General features: G+C 44.5%; 1 protein-coding gene and 1 long non-coding RNA gene across 3 annotated transcripts in view; one reads left to right on the top strand and one right to left on the bottom strand.

The window, feature by feature from the left end:
- The window catches only part of SP4 (Sp4 transcription factor), a 33,429-nt gene extending 26,433 nt beyond the window's left edge, over window positions 1-6,996 (bottom strand). The window contains exons 1-3 of one of the 2 annotated variants that reach the window (XM_077303580.1): window positions 6,701-6,996; window positions 5,985-6,076; window positions 4,071-5,601 (exon numbers count right to left, since the gene is read on the bottom strand). In XM_077303580.1, coding sequence (XP_077159695.1) covers window positions 4,071-5,601; window positions 5,985-6,076; window positions 6,701-6,707 — 1,630 coding nt within the window. In that variant the 5' untranslated portion in view covers window positions 6,708-6,996. The remainder of the gene's footprint in view (window positions 1-4,070; window positions 5,602-5,984; window positions 6,077-6,700) is intronic. The other variant, XM_077303579.1, reaches the window with a different exon arrangement.
- Window positions 6,086-17,778, top strand: LOC143820588 (uncharacterized). The gene is made up of 3 exons (XR_013225413.1): window positions 6,086-6,267; window positions 13,527-13,949; window positions 17,054-17,778. It is a non-coding gene; the product is annotated as an uncharacterized LOC143820588 (long non-coding RNA).
- The last annotated feature ends 1,419 nt before the right edge of the window (window positions 17,779-19,197 follow it).

Raw genomic sequence — 19,197 nt, 5'->3', positions numbered from 1 at the left:
AATTCATGAGCTGGTTCATACTTATTCCAAGATAGATGTTACATAAGCTAACTCCTGGGTTTACCAACCAAAAATTGAAAAGTGCAAAGAAAGATGTTTTATAACCTCCAAACAGAGACACAATACCTATGCAATCCACAGTGCAATTCTAAGCAGAGCTACATCCTTTAACACCAATTGACTTAAATGTAGTAAGTAGGCTTATGCGCTTCGGCCACTTCGGCAGCCATTCCCTCTGGGCGCAGCCAGCGCAGCGGGAGGGGGGAGGGCGGCGGCGCGACAACAGGCACAACCATGCAGGCGTGGAATTCTGCGCCTTCGTGGTTGCGGGCAGCGGTGGGCGCAACCAAGCAGGCGTGGAACTCTGTGCCTACGTGGTTGCGCCCACCATTGCACCGCCGTCTCCCCCCTGCGGCGCGATGCTGGCTGCGCCCAGAGGGAATGGCTGCCGAAGCAGCCGAATCGCACAAGCCTAGTAGTAAGGGATTTTAGTGTCAGTTTAGAATTTTAGTGTCAGTTTATTCCTCATATTCCCCACTTCATACATGTAATTTACATTGTTGCTAAACATTAAAAAATGGAAGCCTTAAAAATGTGCACACTAAGAAGAATTGGTTCTTATATGCCACTTTTCTCTAACCAAAGGAGTCTCAAAGTGCCTTCCCTTTCCTCTCTCCACAACAGACACCCTGTGAGGAAGGTGAGGCTGAGAGAGCCCTGATATTACTGTTCAGTCATAACAGTTTTATCAGTGCTGTGGTGAGTCCAAGGTCACCCAGCTGGCTGCATGTGTGTGTGTGGGGGCAGGTAATTAAACCCAGCTCACCAGAGTAGAACTCTGCACTCCTAACCACTTAAACTTAAATTCTATTTGTTTTCATTATGGTATTTTATACACAACTTTGTATACTACTCATAGCCAGTTCACTGGAAGAACGGTCTAAAAATCTAATAAATAAATAAATCTACATAGTTCCCTTTCAGTCTAGAAATAACCCATTACCTAACAATAGCAATACTAGTCACAACATGGTTGAAACATGAACTATATAGGAGGATAGGAGGACTACTTTGAACCAAATCTTATTCCTACATTTTTAACACAGAATAGAAACAGTGCTGGGTAACTTAGGCTGCTCATTAAGACTGACAGTTAAGGAATTAGTAATAATTTCCAATACATATAATGTTAAATGTTTTAGAACATATAGGATCCCTGGCCCTAAAGAAGTCCGCCTGGTCTCAACCAGGGCCAGAGCATTTCCTGTCGTGGCCCCCACCTGGTGGAACGAGCTCTCGGAGGAGATCAGGGCCCTGACGGAGCTTAAACAGTTCCACAGGGCCTGCAAAAAGGAGCTCTTCCGCCAGGCATTTGGTTGAGACCAAACACAATCAACAACGACTGGAAGGCCCCTGCTCCCCCCCACTGCCCCCCTCAGAAGTCCACCAACATGCTCTGGACTTGTTTGTATTGTTGTATTGCCTATATTATTTATACTATTACATTGTTATACGGTTATTATTGTAAAGTTATTCACATGTTATAGATTGTTTTATGTACTGTTGTTGTTCTTATGTAAACCGCCCTGAGCCCCCGGGGAGGGCGGTATATAAATATAAATAAATAAATAAAATAAATAAAATAAATAGTTTTCAATTCAATTTTTTCCTATGTTATACTTAAAAGAGCAATAAAAATTTAACCATTTTTAAAACTGAATGGACAGCCTGTATAACTTTACCTAGCTTAATTTGTTACAGAAAAGAATGAACATTCATGACTAGCAGGGATTTTCAGTGTTGTAATAACTTGCATTTCTGAAACCTCCCTTTCTAGTCTGTTCTTGAAGTTTCTTTGCAATAAAATAGCTACATTGAGGTCCCTTCTTAAATGTCCTGAAGGCTGACGTGTACAAGTTTCTCAGTGTATTGGAACACTCAAAACAATGACATTCCCAGAACTCAACAAGGATATTGATTTCTTATATCATTATGTATGCTAATCTCATTCAACTCTTATATCCACATTCCTTACAATCCCCTCTTTTTATTTTATTTGGAACAATGAGACTGTTATGTAAGTATGTAATGCTATTTAGAATCTATTTCTCTGTTCTCAAGACAAGATAGCAAACTCAGCATGGTTTGTCACTTGTGGGGATTCCTCCATGTTTGGGTGGAGATCGATGGGGCTAACAACAAATTGCTTTTAATTATTTCTTTTCACAACCGGGAAAGTGTCTGCCATTAATCATATATGTTAACAGTTGGGAACTGATTGGGTTTTCTTGCAAAGAATTATCATACTTCATATTTGGACTTATGATGCTGTTTACTAATTTGCTACTAATTTACTTTCTCCTTATATCTGTACTCTTGTGATCCCTGTTCCATTGTCTAAGTAAGTGTGCATGCACAAAAAAGCTCATGCCTTGAATACATTTTTGTTGGTTTTAAAGGTGCCATTGGACTCAAATTTTGTTTCACCTGGATGAGAAGTTTCTGCCTCTTAACTGTCAATATCTGCAGGAGGAATCAGAAGAACAGTAGTAGCTATAGTAGTTGGATTGACAGGCATCTTGAGGAAGACTGAAAACATTACTTCTGCAGTTAAGTAAACACACCTTTTTGTTAATGACATGATAGCATCAACTTTTGGGGGGAGAAGTAAAAGAAAAGTACAGGCAGGGTTCACCTACCCAGTCTTTTGCTTTTCAAGTCATTCAAGCAACCATTTATAAGAATTCAACCTTGAGACATACTAAGTATCAGTTAGACTCAGAAATCTACATCAAAGATGAAACTCATCTCAAATTACAACTTTACCAATATGAACTAAGATTAGCTAGAATATCAACTGAAAGACTGCTGAAAACAAATGCTGGTTTAAAATAATCCTGGTATTTCCCCAAACTGCTAATCCAGATGCATCAGTATTCAAAGATATAAGAATCTTACTTGGGTCTATTCAATTTGAGCTTAATTTTAGGAAAGTGTTTTTAAAACTACACTGTAACAGGCTTAGATTGAAGGAACCCAGCATAGGAGTGCATCACTTACAAATACTTATTTACGTGGCAGACAAAAAAGATATCTATCCATGTATTTCATAGTGAATTACTTACTCTTAACAATAAGGATTAACAAAGGACTCCTTTGTGTAAATTAATTTCCTATTAACTAGTAAGTTATTAGTCATGACTTCTGCTGATTAAAAATGAGGATTCTTCAAACAGCTACAGTCCTATATATGCATGTTATACAGAATATAAGACGTTATACACATGCAATTGCAACTAGCATTGACAGGACTTTTTGGGCTGCAATCTTGTACATTTTGTCTATATGTCTCTTACTTTTTAGATATCTGTCAAACTATTTTATGTTCCTATTCTTCCACTTTAAGAAGGCCTGCAACTTTTCACCAGAGAATCAAATCAGCACAAATCAATTTTCAGTGAATTCCAAGCTCCTGAAAGGAATCAGAACAGCACCAGATGAACACATATTCTACATACATATTAATTCAGACAACTTTTATTAGATCATTGTTTAATTCCATGACCTACTTATGTTAATGCCTTGAGGTGGAATCATTGTTTCTTAGTAGTAACAAGTTATTACAAAACACATGCTCATTTCTTCATCCATTCAAGTGACATCTAAAATCATGAGAATTTTTATTTGCCAAAAAGGTGCACACAAAACAAGTTTAATGCAAATAACTTTCGCAACATATAGAGTTCTGCAATCTGTTAGGTGTTCTTATTTTAACCATATAGTTGAGATCCAAAATAACCTTCATTCCCACTGTAACAACCACCAAATCGATTCAAAGTCAAAGACCTTCTCAGGTGGCACTTGATGTTGAAAGGGAAAATATAATAACCCCTTTGGACATAAAGGGTTCTTTGGATTCCAGACAACATGTACATGTATCTTAACCATTTTTTCAATAGCCCCTAAAGGCAGACATATCGATGATTAAGATGTTTCATTATTACACTTATACAACTGAACAAAGGAACCAAGCTACACTACTCAACATGCATTGTCAATAGAGCACTTACCTGCAACACTAGTAATGGTAACTGGAACTCCTTGCACTTGGACACCTGCAGCACCCAAATTGGCAACGCTTACTGTTTGAAGATTAGGCACTGAAGCAATCTGGGCAGCATTTAGGGTTATTGGTGTCCCAGCAACAGCAACTGGTGCTATTTGAGCTATAGTGCCACCGCTTGAAGATACGGGAGTAATGGTTAATTGTTGGGGTAAACCAGCATTTTGAACCTGAAGATTTGAAAGGCTTTGAAGATTCTGGACCTGTACTGTCTGCCAACTGATCTGCCCTGATGGGGTTAAAGTTGGTGCTCTTATGAGCACTTGAGTTGGACTCATTGCTTGTAGTTGAACATTTTGCAAAGGCTGTTGTTGAATGGCCTGAATAGTTTGTCCTGACTGAAGCTGAAAAGACTGCGGAGAAATAGCTTGAATGATCTGCTGTTGTGGCTGTTGGATCTGTATCTGCTGGAGAATAGGCTGACCTACTATTTGCACCTGTTGCAGAGAATTTGACTGATCCTGCACATTTTGCAATCCATTTGATTGAAGCTGACTAGAGTTCTGGGCCTCTGTTTCCGAGGCAGTTGTTGGAGGATCTTCAGTAGCAGACTCACAACTGTTTGCTGTGCTTGCATACTGGCCAGCTTCTGCAGTGCTTGCTAACGTTTCACTGCTTGTTAGAGATGTAGAGGCAGTAGTTGTGCAAGTGGAAGGAGAATCTGGCATGCTACTGACTGAAGCTGTTGTGACAGGTGTGGATATTAGCTGATTTCCATTGGAAACACCACTATCAGTGGGCTGTGTGACCTGTCCAGAACCACTGCTAGCTGCAACATTTATTACAGGTAATGCTAGGGTTACTCCCCCAATGTTTATGGGCAATGATGTTACAACTTGTGCTTGAGTACCAGCAATAGGCAGCTGCAGTGGAATGGAAACACCAGGCCTAATTTGGACTGGTACTGTTTGATTTGCCAAGTTTTGAGCGATAATATTTCCAGAAGCTGTCCTATTTGTAGTTGCAATGACAGCTTGATTATTCCCTGCAGGGATGAGCTGAATTTGACCCTGTAAATCTTGCAGAGTTGTGGCATTGGCAGGGCTGATCTGAATTTGTTGACCTTCTGTTGTCTGAATCTGTGGGATTACCTGATACTGAACACTACCACCAGGATTCTGTACTTGTATGACCTGAAACTGTCCTGGAGCTGCTCCAGAGGAACTGCTTGGTTTTGTTTTTGAAGGAGATGCATTTCCATTGTTGCTGCTAGAAGGGCTTGCTGCACTAGAAGTGACAGAAGATGTTTGTTGGACATTGTTTTCTTTTGAAGCAGGAGGAGCAGCTGCAACAAGCTGCCAAGCATTTCCAGCAAGCTGAGTTGTCACTAATTCCAGTTGTTGTGGCTGATTCTGAAGTTGCACCAAACCTTGACTTGGATCTATTATAATCTGCTGTCCAGTTGCTTGATTCTCACCTGGCGTCCCTATTTTGCTGCAAGTTGCTGCCAACAGAGCCAAGGGAGAAGGCTGGGAATCCTGAAAAAGACAGCATAGCATATTAGGAAATAAATATCACTTCCAAATTATAAACAGCAGGAATATCAAAACTTATTAGAATACAAGACACCTAAACATATAGACCAGATGATGCAGCAACCAGATGATAGGATAACTGTTAATTCTACTTGAACATTGAAGATAGGCAAGATATAAATGTTTTAATAAATAAAATAATTATTTATAATCTGCATTTACTATGAAGCTGGCCTCTCTAGAAAATTTCTGACAAATTCAAGAAACAATGAAGTCACAAACACAAATTAGTCCAGGCAATAAAAACTTGTGCATATCCATTAGCCATATAGGATAATATCTTGAATTGAAGGTCAGTTATTCTGGAATATCCTTCCATATTATACCTGAGAGACTCCAGTTTTGCTTTTCTTATTGTTGTTTTCTGCCTCAGGTGAATTCTCCCCCTCTGAGGGCATAGTTTCCTCCTTCTTTTGATCTGCAATATATGTATACACACACACACACATTTAAAATACAGGTATTTTTATTTACATAAGAAATCACAATACTCTCAGATTCCATGCCCTCCATTCCATTTCTGTTTAAAAGGCACAGACCAGTCCATTGCAACGGCAAAGGAATCCTTAAAACACACAACGTGGTTTGAAACCCGGCCCACAGGGCTTGGTGAGTGCGTGAAAACCCAGAAAAGGGAGGTTTGATTGGTTTCTTTTCTCGGAGACTACAAGGCAGGAGGGGAGAAAAAACCACCCACAACCCTCCTCCTCCTCCTGCCCCTAAAGCATCTACGGCTACTGAGTGGCCCAGGATGCTTTAGGGGCAGGAGGAGGGAGGCGCAAGGGAGGGGAAAATGGGAGGCAACAGCAACGGAGGAGGAATGGATGTGCACAGGAGCGAGGGCTGGGAAAGAAGGGGAATAGAGGAGGGAGGAAAGGAGGAGGGACAGAGGGAGGGATGAACGGGGACGAAAAAGGGACTCCGAAGCAATGGAGGAGGCAGGTCGGGGTTGGCGGGAAAGCAGCAAAGGGAGAAGCGCGCCAAGGTGTCCGAGGAGGGGGGGCGGGAATAGAGAAGGAGGCAGGGCCGGGGGGTTACATACCGCTCATCCCGCGTTAACGCCCGCTGAGGCGCGGCTCGAGGAGGAGGGGAGGGACGGAGGGCGGGGTGCTGGGGTAGCGGCGGGGAGAAGGCCGGTCGCAGCCGGAGCTGGGAGGAGCAGGTCGGCCTATTTTTCCACGAATGGCCGCCGCTGGGCTGTGGCGTAGCTGCCTGTCTCTCCGCCCGCTGCTGCCGCTTGCCTCAGCCCCCGCGCTTGACTGACAACTTGGAGCCGGGCGAGGGAGGGGGGAAGAAAGGGCGGGCGGAGGAGGAGGAGGAGGAGGAGGGGCGGGGCCCTGCGAGGACCAGGCCGACTCCCACTGAGGAGGGAACCGAAGCTGCCCGGTGGCAGCTGCTCTGGGAACAGGGAGAGAGGGTGGGGCGGAGGAGGCGCGGACCCCACACGCGCCGCCGTTGGCCTGATTTCAGTCAAGAAATAAAACACTAGGCAGGCCTGACCTACTTGAGGCAGCGCCGGCAAACGGCTCGGCGTGTAGGTTTAAAAGAGGGCAGAAGGGCGAGCGAATGGGGAAGCGCGAGCTCAAAGGGGAAGCCGATTTAACCGTCGTTTTGGCTTGCGGGCGAAGGGGGGGGGGGCTGCGTTTCCTGACAGCTTTAAGGCGAAGGAAAGCGGAGGCGGGTGAAGGGCGGAGCAACGCAGGAGGGGGGGGGAGCTCGGTTTTTCCTTCCTGCCCACTAAAGCTTGTTGCGCTGCTGATTGACAAGCCCGGGAGAACGAAGCGACGAATGAGGCAGGCTGGTTTGCGAAGGCACCTCCCATCTCGCGCGCCTGTAACTGACAGCGCGGGAAGACCAGAGAACACTGTTCTAAGCACTTCTCTTGTTTGAAGGCTCGCCTTTTCTAATTGGTCGGCCGCGGTTTCTTTCCCCTTCAGCCACTGTACGCAGCCCCTTTCGTGCCTTATGAGTGGGGTTTGCCTGTGTGTAGGATAATGGGCAGCGTATTTATCTACAAACTTGGGGTGTAGAGTTCAAACTTTTGCTTGTGATTGGCTGCAGTAAAGTGAACTACATGCCGGGATTTGTAGTATTGAGTGGGCTAGGGCATGCGCGAAGCAAGTTGAATGCCACTTGCAGCTGACGTGAGACCTTTCCCGTGCTGGGAGGAACAGCTGTTGAGGATGCTGTTTCTTATTGTGATGTGGCCGTCGATGGTTCAGCTGCAGCATGAGACAGAGCCTGGTTTAAAGGGGTTGGGAGGGCCCATAGTAGCAATTAATCTGGTAACTTTGAATCCAGTTGTCATCAGTAGGATTTCCTTGGCATGGTGTGAATGGGTGCTTTTTCCATTCATACTACTGAATGTGTATAGCAGATAGCTAGATCCAGACTGTGAGTACAATTTAAAACTTGATGTCATTATAATTCAATTATTTCAAGTGACAAAATATGGACGAAGTGGAAAAATAATTCCACTAGGCTCAAAACCTAGGTCTCCCACTCAAATGAACATATATCCACAGGGCTGCAACAGGATTACAGAGCAAGCTTCAACATTAAGAATTTCAGGAGATGTATGTGGGCTTTGGTCCTCTAGCCATGTGGTCTAGCATTTGCTGGCAGGGGCTCATGGGAATTGTAGTCCGTGGACATCTGGAGGACCACAGGTTGACTACCCCTGGTCTAGCTGACACACATGGCTTAGGCCCCAGCTATATTTTACTAAAGAGAATCAATAGACCTTTCAAGTTAAAAAAAATAAAATTGCAATAGGAGGGGCTGTGAATGTATTGATAGCATCAGAACGATTAGAAGGGACACTTAAACGTGTCTTCCCATACTGTTTTCCTGATCAAAATGATGTGGTTTTCCCCTCCTGCCCAAACAGACTTCCTATCATTTTCTCAAAAAATAGTAACAAGAATCCTGTACAATAAAATCAGAGTCCAGTAGCACCTTTAAGACCAACAAAGATTTATTCAGGGCATCTGACGAAAAGTGCTTGCACTCAAAAGCTCACGCCCTGAATAAATCTTTGTTGGTCTTAAAGGTGCTACTGGACTCTGATTTTAATTTGCTACTTCAGACCAACACGACTACCCTTTTGAAAGAATCCTGTAGACACACTGAGTAAGTAGTATATGACATTAAACTTACATATGACAATGTGCGATTTAAGCACATGAATACATGTACTAGTTCTGTTCCCCCCAACACAAAAATTAAATGAGCATTGGCTCTTTCTTCCAACAGATGTATGTACATTCACTTAAAGATGTTCAAATGTGAAGCAATGGATTCAGGAGCAATTAATAGCATTTATATTGCAAATGTTGTCCCCATCTTCAGCCCTGGCCCCAACCTGGTGGAATGAGCTCCCAGAAGAGCTGAGGGCCCTGAGGGAACTACCTGCAAAGTGCTTGGTTGAGGCCTGGTGGATGACCGGGGTTGTCAGCTGTGGGTTCCCCCTGGTTATGCATTGAGATCAACCCATGGGCTTATATTATCTAGGTTATGCCTAGACTCCTAGGCTGGAACTGTAGACATGGGACTGAAATATTCTTTTGCATTTTATGCTGCCATTTATCGTTCTTCGTTGTTTTTTTATTTTTTGGTCATTTTTATTGGGGAATTATGGGGTTGTATTGTGATTTTTTTTTACTGTTTTATATTGTAAACTGCCAAAGGACAGCAATTGCCATGAGTGGTGGTATATAAATAAAAAAATAACTAAACTAAAATGTTTACTGAACACTTTGTATCCTTTTTTTTGTAAAAAAAATACCAGGCTTTTACTTTTCCCATCTTTTTTTGCAAAAGCAGTCCTGACATCTGTTGAACCCTTTCACACAGTGACTTTACCTTCCTTATACAGATCTTCAACATTATAATTCATGGAGAGGGGGAGTTAAAAAGTTGAGTGGTATGGGTACCTGAGCTTTGCTGGCTAGCAAAGCACCTAGAATGGCCAAAATGCTATTATGGAAAATAAGAACAACAGGGGGCTGACAGAAGGAATCATGGAGACCCAAACAAATAATGTTGCTATTGTATTTTTTGCAAGAAAGGGACAGGATGACCAGCAGTAGATGGTGCATCTTGAGGCAGGAAGAACAGTATGGGATTGAGGGGGAAATGCCCTGAGGGTGATAGCAGCACACAAGCAGGTTGGAGGGCTGCACAGAAAGATGTTGTGGGCTGAATGCATCCCGCAGGCCTCAGGTTGGGGATCCTTGGTCTAGGCACATCCAAACCTCATTTTACATATGGTTTTTAATTGTAATCATAAAAGCCCTTGGTTTATTTTTCTAAAGAAAGCTAACTAAGATTTATTGTGTGTTTCTGTTTTACATGGAAACACATTGGAGTAACCACATTTCTCATCACAAACAAAAATCTGGGTGAGGTACTTATTGTGGCTATCTTCCCTAGCCAGGAATCTTTTGTGCAGACCCGTTCTTTAAATCATGCTGAATTGATTCAAAGAAAAGTGCATAATTTGCAGCTTGCAGCTTACAACTTCAAATCATAGCTCAGTAATATGATCTTTAATTTTGTCTGAAATACTCATGCTTAATTCATCTGTTTCCTTAGCAGTCATTTTGTAGCTCTATATCTTTCCAAACATTGAAACCATCTTATAAGAGCTAGTGAAATAGTAACCTTGCATTGGTAATGAAGCAATAGCATGAGGGGAAAATTTTATATTCAAGGTGCTTCCCACCTGTTAAGAAATAGTCTTTTTTAATCTTCCCAATATTGCTCTGTAAAGATAATGAAAAGCAGAATGGCCAGGCACCTTTGAATGGTTTCTTACTGATGGCACTGTTTCAGAAATATGACAATGGCAAATCCAAATTTAATGGCTAAATAGTCATAATTTTTTTTATAACGCCAGGAAAATAATTCATGTTAGTGTAATACAAAGAAAAGTTACCCTTGATTTTACATGAGCCACAAAAGGCTTTTGATTGGGTCGAATGACCCTTTTTAGCTATTGCATTGAAATCCTTTAATTTTGGGAGAATACCTTCAAGTGTAAGAGCCTCTTGTGGCGCAGAGTGGTAAGGCAGCTGCCTGAAAGCTTTGCCCATGAGGTTGGGAGTTCAATCCCAGCAGCCGGCTCAAGGTTGACTCAGCCTTCCATCCTTCCGAGGTCGGTAAAATGAGTACCCAGCTTGCTGGGGGGTAAACGGTAATGACTGGGGAAAGCACTGGCAAACCACCCCATATTGAGTCTGCCATGAAAACGCTAGAGGGCGTCACCCCAAGGGTCAGACATGACTCGGTGCTTGCACAGGGGATACCTTTACCTTTACCTTCAAGTGTTCAGAAATGTTTCATGTACATTATCTTGTAATACAACAACCCTGTATGGTAGATCAATATTATTGCAAGATGGGGGTCTAGCCTGAAAGAGGGAGTCCCAGGCAACTAACAGCCACTCCCTGTCCCCTGGTCCAATCCCTGGTAACTCCAATTGAAAGGCTCAAGGAAATAGGTGACATGAAATACTTCTGACTTAGACCCTGGAGTGCTCCTGTCTATCAGTACTGACCTTGATAGGCCAATGGTTTTATGCAGCATAAAGCAGTTTCATGTGCCCAATTATCTGTTGAAGCTGTTATATGACCACCAATTGTACTGTCCATTGCATATCTTGGTGCTTTTCTGTTAGGTTAGCAAACTCTTTTATAACATCCTGGATCCTGCACCATTGCACCATTGCTTAACAGATAGTTTGACCCAGCACAGTTATATTTTGCATGATTGTGCACTGATGGGGGCAATCAATCTGCAGCTTTTCAGAGCAGATGGCAAAAGGAAACAAACCTTATTGTTGTTCAGATGTCTGATCCCATTCAATAAACACACAAAACAGCCTCATTGCTGTGTTTCTTATTGACAAGATTTTGATACATAGGACTCAGCTCCCATCCCTTGCGCTTCACTAATATCAGCTGCCTTCAAAATACTACTCATAGTAGGAGGCGGCTGAGAGGAGGTCACCCATTGCTTGCACAGGTATTCTTTTCTCAGGAAGGGGGGGAATTGGTCCTTAAGTGGTCACACACCTAGATTATTGCTAGTTTCTAACAAACTAAATGGTTGGGGGGCAGATAAGGCATGAAATATTCCTGAGTGATTCAGAGCAGGTGAGTTCCCTGAATGGAGTAGAGAGATGGTACAGTGTGTGTGTGTGTGTGTGTGGGGGGGGTGTTCGTCAAAATGAATAGCTGATTAGCATAAGCAGCCCATCCCACTCACCGTGTCTGATGATATAAAACATCAGCAGTGCCTGAAATGCCTCCAAGGGCTAACTAGCAGCTTGCTACATACAATGTTCAAACCAGGGACCTGGGCACAAAATACATTCTCGCTGTGCCATGTCCTTTGTGAAAGAATTGCAGTTCTTCTATCTCTGCCAACCCCAAGCTTTGTGTAGAAAAACTATTGAGTATTCCATCAGAGCTTCCTCTGCCTTAGTGTATTGCAGAGCTGTTGTGGCTGGAATGACCCTTCCAATAATGTGTACCTGACAAAAAGGGATGTAGTTGCAGAAGGGAACTCAACCCCACATGCATGGTATGTGTTCATTCCAGAGCGCCTCCCATTTGTGTCATAGTCTTGCTTCCAGTATAAATAGCTGGGTTCCTTCCCTTGTGACCTGCACATGAATTGTGGCACGGAGATTGTGAGGGGAGGGGGAAAAATGGAGCTCAGTGGTAGAATATGCTTTGCATAGGCATGTGCGCTAAGCAAACAATCTGTGCTGCTTTGGCTTCACAAGGACCCATTATGCACGGGGGTTTTAGCGCACATTCGGGGTGGAATGGCGGCGACTAAAATCACCGATAACGCATGGAGCCGGCTGCAACTGGCCGCAGCTTCGGTGCATGCCGCCGAAAAAGCCGCGTCAGTGAAACGCGGAAGAAAGCGCAGCTTCCAGGTGACCGGGGCGCAACCAGAAGCGGCGCCCGGATCGCCGCGTGCATAATCGGTTACTCTGGGTTTTGCCGCCGTCGCGCCCCGCCCCGTACATAACCGGTATGCGTCGCGTCTTCCCCCTCCGCGTTTTCCATGGGACCTGAAATCGCCGTTTCGGCGGCTGTGCATAATGGGCCAAGAAGACACTTCGTAGATTTCCAAAGCTTTGAAGATCTCCAAAGCACTTCGGCAGCCATTAAAGTCAAAGGCACCTTTGACTCTAATGGGGATTTTCAGGTTTCTGCCTTTCCCGTGGCCGGGGGGGGGGGGCAGGTTCCAACTTTCAGGAAGCTCTTCCTTGATACCACTCTGAGTTTCAAAAAGATTGGTCCAGTTCTAGGGGCTCCCAAAGAGGGTGCCCCTGATCCTCTCCCTTATATCCTATGATGAGAAAACACCATAGAACATAATGGGTCCATTACTGGAGAGGAAGGGGTGTTTGGCAAGGGTATGTGTGTAGGAAATCTCATAACACCACTAGCAACACTAGTGGTCTAGGAATGCCAGCCTCCAGGGGGCACATGGAGGCCCACCAAACACCACATCAAGGGGGGGGGGAGTGGGACGAATCCATGCTAATAGGCAATCCATTAGCCCCGGGGAACCCTCAGAAAGCAAGGGGGTAGTGTCACGTGGACACCTTCCTCCTCCTCAGCAGGATTATCGCATGCACTGGCCTCCAGTGGAAGAACTCAGAGTGGCCTAAGCGCTTAATCCATGCTCCCATCATCACAGGTTCTCCCATCTAGCCTCCCCCCCCCAACAAATACAGAAAAGTCAAGTGGAAGACTAGCTGCTGGCTTTTGTACCCTCTTTTCACTACCCAAAGGAGACTCAAAGCGACTTACAGTTGTCTTCCCTTCCTCTCCTCTTGCCAGACACCCTGAGAGAGGTGGACTACCCCACCACAAAAACAACACTGAAAGAACTGTAAAAAGCAACAGCACCCCAAGAAGAAAAGCCAAATAAACATCGCTTTCCATCAGTCAGATAAAAAGATGAAATAAACACTAGGAGAAAGAAACAGTGAACCCCAAAGCACCCCTAGACCCCACCCACAGAAACCCAAAGAATTCGTTTTGTTTGAAAATAAGAACTTAAGTAAAGTGTGATTGAGAAGAGGAAGAACATTGAGAAGGCAAGGGGAGTTCCTCAGGAAAACCATTGGATGTCTTCTCCAGAGATTAAGATCCTCCAGTGTTCAGCGCAGCAGCAAGCCAGCCAGCCAGCCACGCAGCCAGGCCTAGCACACTTTACCTGAGTAGCACAGCTCTGGAGGCAGCAGCCAGCAACAGAAGCAGGTAAGAAGACCCCCTTGCCTTATATACTTTCTTGGGCAAGCATAGAAGATTTCCCAAAAGAAAAAACCTTCTATGATTGGCCAAGAAATGTTTTTTCCCCAGAACATGCCTCCCCCCGCCCCACGTCTTTCTTTGCAGCAAGCATGCTTTGCAAGTTGCAGGAGCTCAGCATTGTAAAGCATTTGCAGAGGCAAAATGCTTTGCAATGATTGGCCCTATTGTAGGGAGTCCAGCTATTGGTCTCTTCCCCCCCCCCCCTTTGTTCCAGGGCCTGAAGGAGCCCAGATAATGGCGGGAAAGACAGAGCAGGAAGGAACGGCGCCAAGGAAAGAGGCTGTTTGTGTTTCCCTCCCTGTCTTCCTTTCCCCTTTTTAAAAATTTATTTATTTAATTAATTATATTTATATACCGCCATCCCCGGAGGCTTTAAATTTTAAATGGGCACCTTCGAAGCACACTTTGGACCGCTCACTTCGGATCTGTTTAACAGATTTTGCGCTTAGGACTGCTTTGGAGCAGTCTGTCTCTGAAGCAGCCTTGCTTCAGAGGTTTTTCTTCCAAATCAGTTCAAAGTGCACATGCCTATCTATAGCAAGTTCTGTCAGAGACCCTGACAGAAGTTGGCTGCAAGGTGGCTGCCACTTGACAATACTTTTCATCACCACCATTCAACTGTGCTATGCCAGATTCTGACCCCTAAATCAGCTGCACACGCTGATCTAGCTCCCTGCACAAAGCCCCTCATCATTGCAGATGCAAAATGTCTTGCAATGATTGGCTGCGCTCCTCCACCTCAGTTGGCAGCCCCAATTGAGGCTGGTAGATTGGTCTGTCAAAAGCCAGCACTGAGTTCATGACAGATGACATGTGAACCAGGAACCAGGCACTTCTGAGATCAGCTTCTCCTTTAGTGCCATCATAAGCAGAGTTACAAATTTGCTAAGTCCATGGATCTCAGTGGGTTCTAAGGGTGTAGCTCTGCTGAGGATGATAATGTATCTGAGTGACCGCTTTCTTGCCTATACCCCCAAAAGAGTCTTACGCTCTGCCACCTCCAACTGGCTGCGGATCCCTGGCCCCAGAGAAGCGTGTCGGGCCTCAACAAGGGCCAGAGCCTTCTCGGTCCTGGCCCCCCCCCCTGGTGGAACGAACTCCCTGAGGAGATCAGAGCCCTGCCCGAACTTCCACTGTTCCACAGGGCCTGCAAGAGGGAGTTCTTCCACCAGGCATTTGCTTGAGGCTGTCCGACTCAGAACACCTGCTGGTCCCCCCAGACGCCTGCCCATGACTCTCCCAAAGTTACTGTTAATTGTTATCTGTACACCGCCCGTGGCGCCGCGGGCGCCACGGACTAAATAAAACAGTAAGGGGTTCTGGGGCGGGATGTGTCCGGGATGAGGAAGGGTCCGGATTGGACCCTTCCTCATGACAGACAACCGGAGGGACCAAACGGCAGGCGCGAAGCGCCTGCCGATTGGTCCCTCCGATTCCCAGCCCCAGCAACTGCGAGCCGCGCTCAGCGCGGCTCGCAGTTGCTCCCGGCCTGACGTGGTGAGAGGCGCGAAGCGTCTCTCACCGCGTCAGGCCGGCCCCAAGGAAGCCCCCGCCGCAAACACAACACAAGACTCCAGCCGCCGAGAAGCTGCAGAAAAAAAAAAAACACCCCCGGAGGAGCCTTTCGCCGCTAGCGCGACGAGAGGCAGCAGAAAAAAAAACCCCTGTAGGAGCTCCAAGCCGCCGCGCCGACGAGAGGCAGCAGAAAAAAAAACCCCTGTAGGAGCTCCAAGCCGCCGCGCCGACGAGAGGCAGCAGAAAAAAAAAAAACACCCCCGGAGGAGCCTTTCGCCGCTAGCGCGACGAGAGGCAGCAGAAAAAAAAACCCCTGTAGGAGCTCCAAGCCGCCGCGCCGACGAGAGCTAGCAGAAAAAAAAAACCCTGCAGGAGCCTTTCACAGCTCCAAGCAGCAGAAAAAAAACCCCGGAAGGAGCCTTTCACAGCTCCAAGCAGCAGAAAAAAAAACCCTGTAGGAGCCTTTCGCAGATCCAAGCAGCAGAAAACAAAACCCTGAAGGAGCCTTTCCCAGCTCCAAGCAGCAGCTCCCTGTAGGAGCTCCAAGCCGGCACGCCCACGAGAGCTAGCAGAAAAAAAAAACCCTGCAGGAGCCTTTCACAGATCCAAGCAGCAGAAAAAAAACCCCGGAAGGAGCCTTTCGCAGATCCAAGCAGCAGAAAACAAAACCCTGTAGGAGCCTTTCCCAGCTCCAAGCAGCAGAAAACAAAAAAACCCTGTCGGAGCCTTTCACAGCTCCACGCAGCAGAAAAAAAAACACCTCCTGGTGTCCCCTGGGTCCTAGCGCCCATTGCATTCCTGGTTGCAATGGGCTTTCTTGCTAGTTACATTATAATTGTGGTTTTGTAATTTTTTGATGTTTTATTGAAAGTTGTTTTGATGTTATAGTCTGCATAATGTTTCATGTACGTTATAATGTTCTGTGTAAACCGCCCAGAGCTGCAAAGAAATGGGCGGTATAGAAATCTAAATAAATAAATAAATAAAATAATTAAATATGAAGTTATTCAAAGTTCCCTTTTAAGACCCAAAGCATCTACTGAATATCTTCGTAGTACCCATATATGACCAAAGCCCTGAGTTTTATGTCTACATTTATCCATGCTGTTTAGAAATATAAATTTACAGAGTTATAAGCTATGCTAATTTTGACAAACCATACAGGAAAGCAATATGACTTCTCTAGGGGTCACAATGACTAACAATGAATGCAGTAAATAGCCTTTTAATTTTCACTAAGAAAGCTCAACCAGCATCTCCCCCTGACTAGTTCAATTGGCCATTCCTCTGACTTCCACGTGTTCCATCTCTCCAGTGTACACTGGCAAACCTGCATCTGTCCTCTGTTCTGTTTTAAGGGGAAATGGAAAGCAAAGTATGTGAAGAAAATGTCCCCGCTCTGTCACAGTGGTCATGCTTGTCTTTGATTGAATTATGACAGACATGCAAGAAGTGCTTTTTGTTACAGAAAAACATAGAGTTTAAAAAATCCAATTATAAACCATATCAAATGTTTTTTTTTCTTTTTCTTCAAGGTTTAGTTATCATATTCGAGAGGAAGGAAAATTGCTTTCTGATTCGCCTTGGAATTATGTGATGCTAAGGAATAAGAGAGTTCAGCCTCTTTTACTTAAAGGTGTGGAAAAAGCATGGCTGTGAACAGATCTCCATCTACCTAAGAAGTGCACCTTGATTTATGGTTGTGTGTACATATTTTTTTATCTTACAACACAAGCACAGTTGCCTGGCATCAAAGGCAACTTTCTTCGTCTGCAATTTATTGTACTTTGCTAGCTCTAGCGGCAGCACGTTGAGGCAAGCAATCCACAAAGGTGGACAGAACTAATTTGATACCATGTAACCCAGACACTTTAGCCTACTACCAAAGAACTACTCAAGGGTTTTTATGTCAAAGTTGTATCTCCCGTAATAGTAGATAACAACTGTAAACTACCTAGACACTTCAATAGCTTTTGACTACTCTGAAAGCTGAACAGGAAATCCTAATTCATCTGATGTGGTTTCCTGCTGAAATGCATGTTTACTCTGACAAATGAAGGAGCACAGTGTCAAACTCTTTAAGCCAGTTCCACTCACACAGAAAGACCAGCAGCCTAAAACAAAGTGGGACTAACATTCTCTGTATCGAAAAATGTAGTATATGACTGTAATGTCACAAATATGGAAAATGCAAAACATTCAAAATCTGAATGTGGGATCTATGTACTGTAGTGCAAAACATGCATGTTAAGGGTGCAATCTAGAATCATTCATATAAATGGAACTAATATTGTCATATTTTTAAATCTTAATGAGTCTCAAGCAATGTATGGACATCACCATCTCTTTGTTTGAAGGGAGCTTAAGAATTGTCTGATGTAATGCTGCTTTCCATGTTAAAAGGCCTTTGCTAGCAGGGTCTTCTGCAGGGGCCAACCTGAATATGAGCAAAACCAACAATTGCTCATACATGTGCTTCCTCCATTGTGATTCCCACCTAATGGAATGGCCAGCACGACATCAGGAAAGCTCCCACTTTCCTGGCTTTTTACAAAATATGCAAAACTGAATTATTCAAGAGCACTTTCAAGCGTACGTTATAGGGTTGCACTGTACAAAATTGCTCACAAACTTCCTTGTATACAGTGTCAGCCATGTTAGTATTTAGATAGAAAATCACCAAGCAAGTGCCATGTCTCTATGCAGGGGCAGGCAATGGCAATCCATTGCTGACAGCTCCTCACTCACAACAATGCACTTCCTAACGTGCACTGTGAGACCAGGATTTGCAGCAAAATGAGATGTATACTCTGTCTTCATAGTCATTCTGACAATATGGTTGTTTTTGTTATATTTATAGACCGCCCCTGTCCACAAATGGGTGTAGGGCGATTTACAAAATAGGTAAAACATTCATAATCAGAATGTAAAACATCCTACAATTAAAACTCCCCACCCCTAACAGAGAGGTAGGTTAGCTTGAGAATATGTGACAGTGCCCTGGGCTGATTCTGCACTTCGTTTATTTCATTGTGGATCCTGCTGAATCCAGATCAATTTGTACTTGGGTCTTGCTCTATTCCCCCCCCCCCCATTGAAACAGAAAATTGTTCTGCACATGATTAGGAACACTCAGAGGGGGGGGGGAGAGCCAAGTGCAGCAGGAGCCTCTTTGTTTTGTTTTTTTTCTTGGGGGGGGGCGAGGATTGGAGACAGCAAAGGAGGGGGGAATAAATCCCACAGGCAAATCTCTGCCGATAGAAGTTAGGGCTTCTGGAGCTTCTGCTGAAAGAAGTTAGGGCTTCCCCATTAAGGGAAGCCTTGCAACATGGGAACGAGGAATCAGGGCTTTTCTACAGCGCTGGAGGCTCGAGGCAGCAAGTTAGTTCATGACAAGCAGAGAGCTGCACCTTTACTCAAGCCGATTTTCAAATATTGAGGGTTTTATCCACTCCAGGGTGTAAACTGCATGGAGCTTTTATTCCAACCCCAGGTCGATTCAGTCCCTGCCCTCTACACAGAATGCGATTTCCATTTGGATTTGGGCCGATTTAAAATTTCCTTCTGCAGCAAGAAGGATTGATCCGGAGTGACCCTACCTTTATTGTGTGATATCTTAGAGTGCTTTTAACGCTCAATATTTCAAGATTCGGATTAGAGAAACCAGGCTGTTTTGAAT

This window comes from Paroedura picta, chromosome 11 (genome assembly GCF_049243985.1).
Source record: "Paroedura picta isolate Pp20150507F chromosome 11, Ppicta_v3.0, whole genome shotgun sequence".
Lineage (NCBI taxonomy): Eukaryota > Metazoa > Chordata > Lepidosauria > Squamata > Gekkonidae > Paroedura > Paroedura picta.
This window is presented reverse-complemented; position numbering and strand designations above follow the sequence as displayed.